At 33.6% G+C, this 17,106-nt stretch overlaps 1 protein-coding gene across 3 annotated transcripts in view; it reads left to right on the forward strand.

Annotated features, from left to right (window-relative positions):
- The first annotated feature begins 6,408 nt into the window (after positions 1-6,408).
- The window catches only part of LOC143247631 (uncharacterized), a 43,799-nt gene continuing 33,101 nt past the window's right edge, over positions 6,409-17,106 (forward strand). The window contains exons 1-4 of one of the 3 annotated variants that reach the window (XM_076495990.1): positions 6,409-6,639; positions 8,482-8,607; positions 9,695-11,271; positions 16,113-16,237. In XM_076495990.1, coding sequence (XP_076352105.1) covers positions 8,494-8,607; positions 9,695-11,271; positions 16,113-16,237 — 1,816 coding nt within the window. In that variant the 5' untranslated portion in view covers positions 6,409-6,639; positions 8,482-8,493. Of the gene's footprint in view, positions 6,640-6,674; positions 7,126-7,186; positions 7,206-8,481; positions 8,608-9,694; positions 11,272-16,112; positions 16,238-17,106 lie in introns of those variants that run through there. The other 2 variants (XM_076495989.1, XM_076495991.1) reach the window with 2 other exon arrangements.

Raw genomic sequence — 17,106 nt, forward strand, 5'->3', positions numbered from 1 at the left:
ACTTCCATAAACATAGAGTGACTGCTCATGTGATGAAGCAAAATAACAATCTGTGAAAAATGCATAAAGCTCTCTAGTATTTTTGTGCTATTTTACTTTGTGAATATTTTTCTAAGATAATAATAAGTTCACCCAACTCTTATTTTTATAAAATTGGTTAAGTGAGCAATTTTGAAACCTCTGTTGACTTTCTTAGCTTTAGAGACGTGATTGTCTCTGTGGTGGAGCTCTGGATTTCAGAAGTGACAACATCAGTTATAATATCATGAAATACATAAAATTCCCACCTTTAAGCTGTGGATGAATTACAAGAGTGATAGTCAATCTCTAAGTATCGGTGGTAGGTAACACAAAATAAAGGGTGGCATAACATAGCTTTAGTCGCTTTGCTGTAAATAGAACAATTCTTTGTTATCAGAGAGACAACTTAAGAGTGTGAAACAAAACTCTACTATTGCTGAAGACAGTTTTGAAACTAGATATGCTATCTGGTGGGTAGAGGTAAGTCTTTGGATTTACACCACTAAAATCAGGGGCTCTGTTCTCCTCAGTGGACATGGCAGAGAGCATGATGTGACTTTCTTTGCTATAAAAACACATACGTGCTGTTAACTAAGAAAATTACAGGCTCATTAATACAAGTTTTGAAAAGCTTGAAAGATAAATGAAGCTTTCTACATAGATACACTAAAAATATATTCAGGTTCGGAGATTAGCAGTTAGCCCAGCATGGTTAGGACACTAAAAACAAGCAAACCAACCAAAGATTAACAGTCTGTAGGTACCGCTGATAAACATACATAGAGCTATCATTTAAACCTGAACCACTGGAGGCATATTACTAATAAAATATCATTTTCTTTACTTTTGTAGAAATGGATTTTAACTAAATATTTGGTATTTATTTGTGGTGCCCAGTGTGGCAAGGTTATTAGGGCACTGGACTCATACTCTGAAGGTTTCAAGTTCGAATCACTGTCACACTAAACGTGCTTTCCCTTTTAATTTTGGGGGCATTATAATGTGAAAGTCAATCCCATTATTCGTTGGTTAAAGAGTAGCCCAAGAATTAGCAGTGGATGGTGATGACTAGATGCATTCCTTCTAGTCTTACACTACTAAATTAAGGATGGCTAGCACAGATAGCCCTCATGTAGCTTTGGATGAAATTAAAAAACAAATCAACTTTATGTTAGGTAGTTCTTGATTATTTATCATCTTTGTTTGACCGAGTTCATTTGTAAAGTTATTAATCAAAGTGAAATATAATTGGAGAAGGCTCTAAAGAAAATTGATTAACTTTAATAGCTTTAATTTAAGGAGGAACTATTAAATTCCTGAGTGTGAGGTGGAAAAATAAATTGTTTAAAAAGAAAAAAAAAATTCTTTGATTTCCTCGTGACGTTCATTCTCTATCAATTTTGGAAGAAAAATATCCTTTAGTAACTAACAAATATAATTCAATCTAAATTCAGGTAGCTGTTAACTGTTGTTGATTTAAAAAAAAAACAATGAGGGAATCCTCAATAGTTGTGGAAGTAATTAGACCTCAAAACGGTCAAGAGATGGAGCTATGAACTAAAAGTCTGTGCTTGAAAAAACAAGAAGGAATCCTCAATAATTGTTGCATTTGAAAACGTCTTAGCTGGGGTTAGAGTGAATAATCTATGAAACTTTTTTTTCGTCAATAATGCAAGACGAAGGGTGAATGTATACCCTATGAAACATTTTTTTTTGGTCAACAACACAAGACGTAGGGTGAATGTATACCCGATTCAATTTTATTACTTATCAGGATCTCTACAAGCTTACAATCAAATTGAAATTATTTTAGGAACGATTAGAGTAAATTAGTCTATGAGACCTTTGGCATGGCCAAATATATCAGTTGAAAGCATTTGACCTACAGCAGATTTTAAAATAGTGATTAGATCTGAAATCGGTCAAGAGATAGTGGAGCTACGAGGTAAAAGTTTGAAAAAAAAACATTCGAAGCTATTCTATATGCCATGGCTAATGAAATATATATATATATATACCTTATTTAAATATCTCCAGTTTAATATATGTAAACCTGTATACAAACCTTTATGAAATTTAAGTAAACTAAGCGGTTTGCTATTAAGATAAAATTAAAACTAATAAAGCTGAGATTTGCGAGGAAAAACAAGAATCAGAAACTATTTTACTGAGACAGAAGTATAAGTAAATTCTATTTGGTTGAGGAATAATTCGTGAGCGTTTTTTCAAGTTAAATAAATATATTCATAAATGAAACGCTTTCGCAAAATATTTCATGTCATTTGGTAGATGATTGTTTGCTCTAATAGATGGTGTGTTTGATTTTCATGTCTTTAATTTTTGCTTTCATTTTCAGCTCATTAAATGGAATGTCAAGTGGACAAAATCGAGCATTTTCGACACCATCTGCTTTTCGCATTTAATTTCTTGCAATTTCGTTTAAAACAATGCATACTATATACCTAGGTATTACATGAAATAAAGTATCATAATAAATGTTTTGGGTGTTCATGCATTGAAGTATTGTATGGTCTTGCATGTAATGCTTGAATGAAATTATTTAAAAACGCTCAGGAATTATTCCTCAACCTAATACATTAATTGTAAATTTGATATTCGAATACTTTTGAGGAACATGTGTGTAAAACAATTTTGTGTGTGTTTTAGTATCTTGTGTTGTTATGTTCTGATACTCGAAATAATGTTAAACCTGATACTTGTGTTATGACATTTTCTCAGATTCACCAATTTGACCTCTAAATAATTAGACATGATTTGCAAAATAATGGGAGGTATGAAAGGAAATTTTTTGGAGAGTAAATTCGAATCCTCTTATTTTTGATTGGGTTTAGCAAAGTAGTAGACTGACATGAAATCCAATAAGCTATTTTTCATTTGTTTTACAATTACAATTAAAATACGCAACAGGCATATTTATGAAGCCTTTGCTAGAGGTTCAAATGCTTTCATAAGTATCTTCCAAAACATTTTCTAAACTTTGGTGTTGAAATCCCAGAAAAAGTGAAGCTTAAATAGAATTAAAACGGACAATGGCCCGTAAAAATGTTAAAAACACAGTCAAAATGGACAGTGTCACCAACACCGATGACACAATCCAAAGTCAATGGTAAATTTTGAGTGTAAACATATCTAAAATGCACAACAGTAGAATGCGAGCTATTGTGAAATAAGTGTCACAATGGTCAGGCCTGATGAGAGGGGGGCAGAGGGCTACAGATGCTGGGAAATATGGGATAAAGAATAATACATCCTCATTTTCATAATATACTTAAAGAAAATCGCAGTACTGCGGCAAGTCGCTTTGCTTCCAAAAAATGTAAATTTTCAACACGTTTGGCTTCTGTCTACCAGAAAAAATTCTTCATACGCCCATGAATTTATGAAAACTTCAAAAAGGGGCCCAGGGACATAATTGTACCTGGGCCCCAACCTGCCTCTCGACGTCCCTGACCAAATAAAAGAAAATAATGGGTTAAAAAGCTGTGACCATTGTGGATTCTTATCAATACAATTTACTCTTTACAATCCCTATGGAAGCTAGATGGCCAAAGAGTAGTAGAAGGTTTGATCTGGAAAAGCTTGATGGGATGTTTTCGCCAGCTGTCAACTGGCAGGAAGCCAAGAATTGATCACAGAACTGTAGTCCATAAATGAAACAGACCCAGGCAAAATGGTACTAGAGCAGACAAACTCAGCTGCGGTGTTGGCGAACTTGTCCTCCTGAGTGCCGACGTGGCCTGGTATCCAGAAAAACCAGATATAAATGGATGACAGAGAAAACTAAGCCAGGAATTTCGAAATTCCAAGGAGAACCGGAGGGTAAGAAATCACGTGAAGCGATTTGGGGCCCATAGACTGCTAAGTTAGTCTGCACAAACTACAGTCAAAGCACTGATTAACTGTTACATGATCCAGAACAAAAGAGATGGCATAAAACTTGGCACTAAGCATAGAAACTATAAAGAGGAGTCTGGTTCTAATCGCCAAGCCATGACAAGCTCCTGAATTCGGACAGTCCATATAAATAGCTACGGAGGGATGGTTCTGGAGATGTTTAGCAAAGAGAAAGCAGTGCTTCTAATATGTAGAATCCATTTTCTTCAGGTGACTCAGTGAATGATCACATGTAGGAATGGTAACATGCGTCGTCCAATATCAGATCCAACTCAGTCATATATGCCCTGATATGGAGGCCAAAAGATGGAATAATATACCATCTTTTACTGAATAGAACAGCCCACAGCGGATGGAAAATACCATCGTGAGGTGCTGTGGCAAGGAACATAGTTTAGTAGCGTATTGCAGGTAGAGGTGCAAATGTTGAAGATATAGAGATAGATCATGGGAGGTGTCATTCAAAGTCTGGACTGGCAAAATGTGAAATGCCACTATGCAGAGCCAGAGACCCTAACGATGAATGAAATCCAGCATTCTAAGTGCAAAAGGCCTGGCTGAACTAGAGACTCACAATCAAGTTTTGATCTTATGAGAACACAATATATCTTTAGCATAAAGCACTTAGGACAAAGCCTTGAGGGTCTCTGTGCTGAACGAATGAGAAAGCGTAGAATCAACACGCATATGGAATTTCCTGTTAAATTAAAAATTCTGAACAAAAACAGACAACTGGCTACAAAACCCACCAGAGTAGAAATCACTTAAAATTCTGTACCTACATGTTGTATCACAAGCCTTCTCAAGAACAAAGAAAACAGAAACTAGGTGTTATCTTTTGATAAAGGCTTCCTTGATTGACGTTTCAAGTCTAATCAGATGGTTCCCATGGCAGAGCACTGTCGTCGGAACATACGTTGAGTGGGTAAAAGGAGGTTTTTAGATTCTATAAACCAAACGAGATGAGCACTGACCATTCTCTTTAAGACTTTACAAGAGCACTTCATTGAAGCAATAGGTCCATTGTTTGCTGGAATCTTGGGGTCCTTTCAAGGCTTAGAAAAGAGTAGTATAATAGCTTGGAGCCAAACGTCAAGAAAGACATTCTCCAACCTAGTCCGGTTAAAAACAATCAGAAGGATAGAAAGAGAGGCGGGAGATAAATGGCGCAGCGTCTCAGTCTGGGTTGGTTGATATAGTGACGGACTGATGAAGAACGATCAGCAGTTCCACGATGGTGAACAGGCAATTTTAGTCAGAGAAATCCGCCTGTTTCTCTTTGATTTGTAACAGGTTGGTCATAAAGAAAAACAAGACAAAACACAAGACATATTTGTTAAAATGTACAAATATATTAAAATTTAATTAAAATAAAGTTAAAATGTATTCTAAAGGTGGGTGTATTAAAATACCAACGAATAGTGGGATTGAAATTTAACGCCCCACGGCTGGGAGGGCGAATTAAAATAAAGTACATAACGACATTTTGACCTAAGATGACGTGCCAATTAAAAACAATTTGTTATTCTTAGAAGATAATCAGACAAGAATCTACCTGATCTCCATTTTACCTGATATTAACCCTGGAACATGTTAAAGTTAGAAACTTGCATGACCAATGCTATGTTATTATTTAATCTGGAGAACCAAAGAAAAGTAGCAAAATTTTATAAAACTGACTTTTAAACTAAAAATAGTTAAAAACATGCTATTCAGCCAATCACTACGTTAGGAACGGCTAACACAGTTAGATTTAGTTACTGTTGTTTAACTTTGCACAAAGGTGTGAGAAGTTATCTGCGTTGACCCTCCATCACCTAGAAGTTACAGATAACAGGAAAAGGATCTAGTCAATATTATCCATCGCTATTCTAATCGAATTGTGGGTTTTATCGTAACGTTACAACCTCTCAGCAAGTTGAGAGGGCGAGCATATTTGGCGAAAGAATTCGAACCTGTAAATTTTGGGTCAAACACCTTATCCACCAGACCATGATAATTTTGGAGGGTAATTAACAAACACTTTATTTATAATAGCTAAAGCTTGAAAACAGAGCGATCAAAACTAGATTTCTCTACAAGAAACTGAGGCTACATATAACATATAATTACTTTAAATTATAATGAAATATGGGTATATTATAATAATTCCTTCTAGATTGTCCCCCCCCCAGTGGTTCAGCGGTATGCCTGCGGACCTACACCGCTAAAAACCGGGTTTCGATACCAATGGTGGGCAGAGCACAGATAGCCCATTGTGTAGGTTTGTGCTTAATTCAAAACAACAACAACTTACTAGGTTACTGGAAAACCTTTACTTAAAGAGTTTTCGATATGTTTATTTCTTATATTTGAAATAACACACAAAAAAATGTTTTAGACCTAATATCTTTGCAATAGGTTTAACAATAAAAAAATATTGAATACTAGCTAAAGTATCCGTTTCCTGGTCGTTTCCCTTCGGTGGACTCAGCAGATAGCCTGATGTAGCTTTGCTATAAGAACACACATGCACACGTTCCATGGACGGAAGTTATGTAAATTCATGATTAATGAAAAGTTATTTTAGGACATGAAATATTGTTTCCTTTATATATAATTGAAACAAATATCATCCCATAAAAGCTGCAAAATGTAAAACCGCAACTTTTGTATGCATCCAACAAACTTTTATGTCAAATTTGGTGAAGATCCATCAACAGAGTAAGAAGTTGTGGAGAAAGCTCCAAATGTGAAGATCTATCCACATTCTGCGAAGTAGTTAAATGGACTTGGAACAGACAACAGATAAACTATTATATTTTTATTAATTAATATTTTATTCTGTAATATTATTTATCTTCGTGATATGTAAAAAATCAACAGTTATTTTTAAAGCCAAATAAAGCATTGAAATATATACTGCTGTTAAAAATACCATAAGATAAACTTTTTAATTTACGTTGTGATTGGCGCATAAGTTACGTATTCAAGATTCTTGTAGTAGAAGTTGTACTATTTAAATTATAGTAAATGTAATGCGAACATCTCAACATTAGATTGTTCCATCGTATAGGAATAATATTTGTCTTTATTATATAAATATGAGTATTTGTTCTTATACTAATTATTTGTAAATTCGAAATATTTTAACAAATGCTTCCTTGCTGGAAGTAAAACTACTCGCTCCTGAGTTTAATTATAGATTGAGTGAGTATTGGCCTATGTTTTGATATTATGGCGTTTTAAATTCAGTTTCAAATAAACTTAAGTTTTGAATCTAATACTGAGTGAGTCATTGTCATGTTATTAGGATATTATTAGAAAAGTATTTTTAAAAATTAATTTTATTTTCTAGAGTTATTTCAGTACTGATGTTCTTTTTGAACAAGTACACCTTTTCATAGAGCAAACAAATTGTAGTGTTATACAAGTCTGTTTTTGTTTTTACATGGAGATTAAACATTTTGTATCATAAATCTCATATTTGATACCATTAGTTTTACTCTTTTAGTTCTATATTTTTTGATTAGGTTAAATATAAATTTTGGCTTTTTAGTCTCCTTAAACTAAAACCGTAGTAGTTAGATATATATGTTTTTAGTTATGTTGAATGGTTGTACTTTAAAAGAATTGTTGTCTAATAACTTAAGAAAGCTGAAGGTATAAGAATGAACACCATCTATTAAAAGAACCAATCAAACCTTCAAACTAAATTTAAATGCTTTTTTTTTTTTTTACATTTATTTATTTGTTAATCTAGCAAATGTTTCAAATAGCTTCATGGCACAATGTTGAACTAAAAGATAATTTTATAAAGGTACATGTTTGGATTTAAGCTTACAAAAGTTAGTAACATATGTAATAACTAATATTCAAATTCTCATTTTTAATTTTATTTTAACAGGCATAAACATATTATACAAAGTCTTATTATTAAATACCTAGATATTACATGATTCTGGTGTCAAAAGTGTTAGTTCTGAATAAACTACTGGGTCGTGGGTTGCTTATTCAATCAGTGGATCTCCCTGTGGCCCAGCTGTTAATCTGAGAACTTATAATACTAAGTTTGGTTTTTATACCCATAATGGGTACAACACGGACAATCCATTGTATAGCTTTGTGCTCAAATAAACAAAACAAACATTCAAAATGAAAATCCTGAGAGCAGTGAGTGTAAGTTTGATAGATTTTTTTTTAATCACTAAGTTATAAACATGTGGAATAGTTTTACTGGTGGTATGATCTGTTTCATTATCTTAAACTTTTTTATCATTTGTTAGACAAATAGTGATAGAGTTGGCTATTTTCATTTTGCATTGGTTAGTTTTATATTTTGTTTCTGGTGAACTTACAGTGAATTACTTGTAGTGTTTCGAAGAACCTACCTTGTAACTTATTCTAGGTTATTGTTATTATTGTTGTATGTATAGACCCAGTGTTATCAGATTTAATTTGTATCTGCTTTAGTAAATTACATAACTGCTTTAACTATGTGTAAGAATGAGGTATCTTGTGTGGTTCTTGCAGGAAAATACCAATTATTTATCTATTTTTTTTTAGTGTGTTTGAATTATGAATCGAAAACATGCAGTTGCAGCTGGAAAAGATCGAATACGGTCTAAACTTCAGGACGTTAAGGAGGAGAAAGAATTAATTATTTCTATTATTGAGAACCTCGTTGCAAAGGTATGTACACTAACATAATATATTTTACTGTCTCTCATCTGTGGCATTGTTTACTGTTTCAATTTTAAAATGTAATTTGAATGTTCTGTGCACTGAGTTTGCATCTTAGATTCCTTAAAGATTCAAGTACAATAGAAACCAACTGTTATCTATAGCTAATTGTTACATCTATATAATATAAAACTGAAGATTTCATGAGTTTGTAGTATGAAGTTATTAAAACTTATGTAATGTTTGTACTTTCTTTGTTGACAAACCTTGTGTTAAACTGGTAAACTCCTACCACGAGATTACTTGATGTGCATTTAGACAACATTAACATCTCTTTCCATTTCTTTTTGTTATATCTTTTGCCTTTTTCACTAGACATTCTTTTCTTGTAAGACATCCTCACTTTTCTAATTTTTTTGCTGTTAATCACTGTTGCTGTGTTGAATATATTCTTTGTACGTGGAGTTTTCTTTATCAAAACTTATCACTTTTTATCCTTCTGTTAGCGGTATTGTTTATTTTGTATTTTCACTTGACCTTATAACCTTTATATCGTTCCTTTTTTTGATGTTGTACAAGTGCTTTACTCTCTGATTTGATTTCAATTCGTTGACTTTTGCTGTGTTTTTGGTTTTATTTTCTGAAATGTTATGCTAGGTTAGATGATTCTCATTTGCTATATATTCTGACTTTTAGATTTTGTTGAATGTTTTTTTTGGCTTCTTTTGTCATGACATTTTTCTTTGAGACAATCACTTGTCATAACAATGTTAGTCCTGACTCACATTTCTTCTAAACTATGTATGCATCAAATTATATTTGGGTCCATGACTTTGTTGGACACGGAGTCTTAACTATAAAATAACATACAAGTTGCATAAAAAATGAAAAACACCATCAGCACTGTAATATCTTGCACAAATTATTACCCAAGGTTCCTATATATTTCACATACAAAGTAAGTTGTTTCACCCAGTGTTTAGAAATCTGTTCTTTATGTAAAATTACTTCTGATGAATTCTTGCTATTTGTTTCACTGCACAATAATTGTATCAAATTACTGAACTGTGATTAATTTCTTTGGAATATCTTCCAGACAAACGAAACTGCCAATTCTTGCCTTGAGGAAGAAAACCAAGCTGCATTTTTCAAGAACTTTCATCAAGTTAGCCAATCATTGGAATCTTGCTCAGAGAAACTTTTTTTTATCAGAATAAACCTCTTGGAAACTGATGAGGGTGAAGAAGTATTACAAGTAAATAGATCTAAAGAAAGCTGTGATGAAGAGCTTTTCAAACTTGATGCCTCAAACAAGGCGACCCCTGACATGAAGGAACAGTTAACAACTAATGATGCAACATCAAAAAATGTGTACAGTAAAGAAACTCTTCTGCACTTGGGTAACAAAACAAGTGTGAGCTCAGATGACAGTTATAACCAAGTCAATGTGGTGGCATGCCCTGCTTCCTCATTTTATTCCACCTTATCAAGTTCATTGACAAATGGAGCATTTGAACAAAATATGAAGTTTGATTCTTATCACAGTGCAATTATTAATGATAGTAAAAGAGTTCAAGAGGATGAAAACCAGATAACTGTAGGTATTCCTTCATGCCAGAAGCATAGAACCCAAAGTTACAACCAGAAATCCAAACAAGATGGACATTTGTCAAACGTGAAAGATGACAACAGTAATGGTCTGAAAGAAATGTCAGTGAAGAAGGTAGTTACTTCAACTGAAAACATCAATGATACCTCTAATTCAGGGAATGTTGGACTCTGTGATGAATTCCAGTCTTCAGCACAGGTGTATCACAGTTCTTTCTCATTTGGTGTATGTGACAAAGAACTTGCCCAGTCAACAAAACACAGCATTGTAAAGGATCAACTAGAAGTGGATAATCAGTCTTTTACCTCACCATATAAATATGACAAGAACTTAGAGTCATTAAAATGTTTTATTAATGTAGGGGGTCAATCTCATATGCTACAGACTTGCAAAAAATCCACAAATTCTAGTCCACAGTATGCCACAACAGACAGTCATTCCTGCATAGGAGATAATTCTCAGAATATTTCACAAGCTTTATTCTCATTTGACATTGTGGAAGAACAGTACCATGCACACACTGGACCTGATGGTACTGAACGTTCTAAACCTTCAGACCCCAACAAACAAGAACATTTGTCGTTATTTCATAACAGATTAAATCAGCATTATTTCACACCATCTAGTGTATGTAGTGAAAGCTCAAAACAACTACAAACAGACATTCCAGAAGGTGAACAAGCCTGTAGCTTATGTGGATCTGAAAATTTTTTAGGGTCATCATCTTCTCTCGGTACACCAGGTTCATGGCCAAATGCATCTCTTGCAGCTGACAGAAATCTGCCGACACCTTCAGTTCCTTCCACAGCATGTTACGAACAAAGTGTTCATTCACTTGCATCACCATCTAGTAGACTGAAGAGCCACCCTTGTCTGCCACGTGCACTTGATCAAAAACCACTAAAACTAGCACGTGCTAATGAGAGAAGTGATTTTGTAATTCGTCCCATACGTGTAAAGACGGGAGAGCCCATACCTGTAGTTGTGTCCCACATTGTCAGTCCATCAGAATTTTGGCTTCAGCCTGCAGGAACAGTGATCGAAGAGCTGTCTCACCAATTGCAGTAAGTGTGCAGATCGTTGTATTTTAAATATAGTTCGTTATTATCGAATAATAAGCACAATGTTTGGAATGATGCACCATTGAGTTTAAATCATTTACAAGTAAGAACCAACTTAGTGAAAAATGTTATTTTCACATGTTAATATAACCACTCAATTTCTCCAACATTTGTTACTACAACATGTTAATTTACCCTGTAGAAACAAGTGACAAGTTGCTAATTTCGCAACCTTTTTACACAGTTAAGTTCACGACTTAAATTACTTTATTATCAATGTTTGTTGATAAACTTGACTTCAGAAACTGAAATTATAATTCAAGTTTTATATTATTTAAATTTTAATTTCTTAATTTCAAATTGAAATATTCAAATGAATTTTAAGTTTCCACCTCTGAGTTACGTTGTGTGGTGGTACTCTGACTTCTTGTATATATGTTTTTCTTTTCTTATAAGGGCCATAGATTGTTCAATGAATTAGAAACATGTCCTAAGGATATTGACAAACCAGTATATAAACTTGTAATCTGTTGTTTTACTGAAATATCACTACCTTTGTTCTGTACAAGTGACACAACCCTCCGATGTCCTGTTTTTTAAGAAATGATTTTGACATTGCTAGTGCACATATATATATATAATCAATAAAAAGAAAGTATTCTAAACTACATAAATCAGATGACTGACTGTTTTATTTTAGTAGTGAAAGTCAGTAGTGCAGCAGGACAGACTGATGTGTTTAGACACTGCTCAGAGAAGTTATAGAATTTTTAAAATTAATTTATGGGTTGGCTAGAAAGTAAGGTAAATTATTAAAGTTTTGAAACATTCTTTTCTAGTGTCTGATGTTGTTTTTTGTTCTGATTATTTTCGGACAATCAACATACAGAGAAAAATCTTATTAAACTATTCATTTGAGTGTGAAAGGCTTTGAGGACAGAGTAAATGTTATGGTTGCTTTCATCTTCATTTATTATTATATTTTGTATACATTATAACAGAAGTAACTTAAAAATATAAGTAGAAACTTACTGGGTTAGATACAAAAACTTCTCTGAAAAAGTCTGATCTCTCTCTTCCTGGATTACATGCAGGCTGGTGCCATCTCTTGTTATAATTTGATGATTTGTTTACACCAAGTGTCTGTTTTCACTGAGTGACTTGTTGCTTTGTTACACTAATTAAATATGTTGAAAAGAACAAAAACACAACAGTGATAAATGAAACAGTCGTGAAAAGATTAAGAGCCTTAAAACCGTTGATATAAATATTTGTAATTACATAATATGTAGTCATTCTTAAAAAAAACTGCTATGGGATTTCTTGATGTATTTAGGCCTAAAATACACATGTGCAGTTTGTTCAAAACCACACACTTATTTTGTGAACATGCATTCAGAAGTTTCTGCATATTCAGCTAAGTTTGCCTTCACTACAGCTTTATATTTACTTTACTTTGCAATATTTAGCTTTGTTTCATTTCACAACTACTATAAACATCATTTAGCTACTTTTACTTTAGTACAGTTGTTATTCTTTGTTTTTGTGAGTTTTCTTTTTTAAACTTATAAAACTATGCCATACATTGAACCCTCTTAACTGTTTCATACTTTGTACTCTGTTTTAAGTACCATTACTTTATTGTTTACTCTACTTGTATTTTTATTAAGCATAGTTATGTGCATGTAATTATGTTAAATAAAGATATGTCTGTCTGAGTTTGTTTGTCTTACTGCATACATTTTTTTTAAAAGACCAGGATTTATTGACGTGATACATAATTCCTAGATTAAAGTGTAACTCAAATAGTGTGTGTGTTTAATTATAGAATAAGGAAAATGCAAGTGAAAAGCACATAAAAGTTACTACAAATGTTTTGCATGTCTCAGCTAGTATTTATATGAATAAAATAATTACTAACTAGTGTTAAAATGTCATCCAGGAACCTCTGACTTCAAGAACCCAGATGTGACTGCACCCATTACTCCATCTATTTCTGCACCATTAGACACGAGTTATGCTCACTATTTTGCATACGATGTTTTGTCGCATATAATTAGGAGCAACAGTAACAAAAATTGAGTCTTAGCTCATAGTTGTTGAGTCATATCCTACAAGCCCACAGTAAAGTGATAAAAATAATTTTAAACAATAATAGTGGAATGAATTAACTATTTCACGATTGCCTTGGTGTATTACATCAAACATGGAACCCAAAGGTGACCACTTAAACCTCCTAAATAAATATCAAATGTTTTGTCTTTCAGAAAATCTTAATATTTAATCTCTTATTTTCTTTGCTCTCACTGTATGTGAGGTTGGACAAATGGACTGATCTCATAACCAGCAAAGGGTTGCGGGTTGAATCCCGGTCGCATCAAACGTGCTCACCCTTTCAGCTGTGGGGGCATTATAAAGTGACGGTCAATCCCACTATTCATTGGTGAAAGAGTAGCCCAAGAGTTGGCAGTGGGTGGTGATGACTAGCTGCCTTCCCTCTAGTCTTACACTGCTAAATTAGGGACGGCTGGTACAGATAGCCCTCGAGTAGCTTTAAACGAAATTAAAAACAAACAAACAATACCAGCATAAAACTATATAAAGGTTGAAGAATTTGATATAAATTGAGTAGAACTATTCTATTCTTTTTAGTATAGACCACAGAGTTTCAAGGTACATGAGAGTTTCTACTTCTAACGTTGTCATATAAATTTCTTATGTTTATTTTACTGTTAGTAGCTGAAATGAGTTTTTTTTAACTTGTGTGTAGTTTAGTCAGAAGGCCATGTAAATAACTGTTTGTTTTTTATGTATACTAGTAAAGTATTTTGATAATTTTGTAAAATGCATCTTTAAAATCTACAGAAATTAATTTGTCTTCCTCCTTCACTTGAGAGCATAAATGAGATGTAGGACAACCAAACATAAAGCAGTGAATCACTTCTTTTGCCATTATTCTGTTTATGTGAAACTTTTAGGAGCAAATGACTCATTTGTTACAATTTCTTCTGTTGGACCTCAGTTCCTTGTAGATCTGGTGATGGTTGTAACTGGACAAAACACATGACTTCCTCCTTATGTAAGGCTAGGGATCCTCCTCCTTCCATGGATTAGATGAAAAGATTCCCCTTGCAGTCAGGTTTTGAATTGGAGATGAAGATCCACCTCATCTTTCTACCATGTGCCAAATGTTAGTTTCCAGTAAATCTGGAGTTGGTTGTGTTGAAGGTGCAAACATGCAGAGATGGATTCTTGGTTCTGGAGATCCTCTTCCCTGTCTGTACCCATTTTTGAAGTGAAAAGTAAAGAACCCTCTTCCTACAATTTGACCCGATGTACAATTGCAAATACTGCCAGGTGTTGGTTGATGTTCAACTATCATTTACGGTATGTTTACACCCTTGTCACTCCACACTAGGGGACCCCATTATTTCTGTATATTTTTTGGAACCTCTTCAAGTTCCTGCTCTTTACATTTTAGTAATATATGACTAAACTGGTGTGTTGTATACATGACTCAGAAGTGGTATGTTCTCCTACTGGTGTGTTGTTATACATGACTCAGAAGTGGTATGTATGTTCTCCTACTGGTGTGTTGTTATACATGACTCAGAAGTGGTATGTTCTCCTACTGGTGTGTTGTTATACATGACTCAGAAGTGGTATGTTCTCCTACTGGTGTGTTGTTATACATGACTCAGAAGTGGTATGTTCTCCTACTGGTGTGTTGTTATATATGACTCAGAAGTGGTATGTTCTCCTACTGGTGTGTTGTTATACATGACTCAGAAGTGGTATGTTCTCCTACTGGTGTGTTGTTATACATGACTCAGAAGTGGTATGTTCTCCTACTGGTGTGTTGTTATACATGACTCAGAAGTGGTATGTTCTCCTACTGGTGTGTTGTTATACATGACTCAGAAGTGGTATGTTCTCCTACTGGTGTGTTGTGTTTAATTTTTTATCACATCTAATGTTTTTGCTTGGAGGAAAAGGGGGATCATTTTTTTTCACTGGTCCTCCACCAATTTCTTATGGGATTTTAGTTTTTGTGAGAGGATCTAAGATGCTGTGTCGGAAGTTAACATTTTCCTAAACTGAAGATGTATAACCATTATATACTTACTAACACTAATATTTCCCACCTGTCCTCCTCATTTCTTATGTGATTTGCTTTGGTTAGTTATGACCAGTGTTGAAGTGATTAACAATACATGATTAGAAGGGCACTAGTAATTAAAGGGTAGTGTCACACTCCTATTGATAGAGGGTTGCTGCATGGTCATTTTCATGTTGTTATGCAGTAATAAGTGGGAGTAGTGAAGATAGTGGCAAACATATATTTGTACTAATAGAGAATAGCAGAAGTTGAGAAGGCTTTTTGTGACAGCAGATGAGTATCTATAGAAAATATATTTGTAGTTTAGATAAATGTTAACTTCCTCTACAAGATTACAAATGATTGTTTGACTTATGTACCTTGGAATGCGATCTTTATATCAGTTATAAACACTTACTTTACTAGACACGAGTAGACAAGAAATTTCAAAATAATGGAGTAGTGGGTGGGGCTACTTTGGTAGGTTAGCAAAATATGTTGATGTTTCAGAAAATCAAAAACAATGGGAGGTTCTTGTTTTATATTCCAACTTGTAAGTGTCTGACATTTGAGTTTTTATTTCATTAACCACTAGAGACATTGTATAGTAAGTGTAATATATTTTTTAACTAAACCATTTTTCTTTTAATTTTCATTTTAATTTGTATGTTAAGGGTATGAATTTATTGAAGGGTTGTTTTTCATTTGACTGTAACTCAAGTACTTTTCATCTCTAAATTTCTAGGTTGGCAGGACAGCAATATCAGAATAATGAACTTCACCCAATAGAAATTGGTTGCTATTGTATGGCAATTTTTCCTAAAGATTACTGCTGGTACCGGGCTGTGGTACTTGACTGTTCATTGTCTGGTAAGGATACAAAGAAAAAAAAAAGTAGAAAATTATTGTGTGTCAAACTTACAACTGAATGAAAACTATATTTCTTTGGTTTAAAATACTGACTTGTGAAAAAGATATAAATAAAAACATTGTGACCAGAATACCTTTTTTGGGGGCCTACAAAACAACATTATTTGAAAATTACAATTAAAAGAAGGCAGAAAAACAAAAATAACATTACCGTTTAGAGAAAGTTTGTCTGTTTTTTCTAGCGTAATAATCTGTAAGTGCCATAAAAGGTGAAGTATGAAAATATAGACGATTTGTGAACTTCAGTGAACTGCAGTTGCCTGTTGAACGAAAAGGAGACAACGGCTTCTGTACTGAGGCATTCATTTGAGTTTATAAAAACAAAAGTTAGAATGTGAAACCCTTTTCGGGACCTCGGACTCAAAGGCTTATATTCATTTGTGCTCGTTGCACCTTCTTTTCTTAAAGTATTGCACACAAATTATGACCGTGCTCATTTGGAGCATTTTGAAGACTGTGTCACATCTAATGAGGAACAATGACATTTGAACTTGCACACGATTAGTTATTTATTGCAAGCTCAGTAATGTTAATGGAACATAGACACACGATTAGTTATTTACTGCAAGCTAAATAATGTTAATGGAACATAGACACACAATTAGTTATTTACTGCAAGCTAAGTAATGTTAATGGAACATAGACACACAATTAGTTATTTACTGCAAGCTCAGTGATGTTAATGGAACATAGACACACGATTAGTTATTTACTGCAAGCTCAGTAATGTTAATGGAACATAGACACACGATTAGTTATTTACTGCAAGCTAAGTAATGTTAATGGAACATAGACACACGATCAGTTAT

This window comes from Tachypleus tridentatus, chromosome 3 (genome assembly GCF_004210375.1).
Source record: "Tachypleus tridentatus isolate NWPU-2018 chromosome 3, ASM421037v1, whole genome shotgun sequence".
NCBI classification, from domain to species: domain Eukaryota; kingdom Metazoa; phylum Arthropoda; class Merostomata; order Xiphosura; family Limulidae; genus Tachypleus; species Tachypleus tridentatus.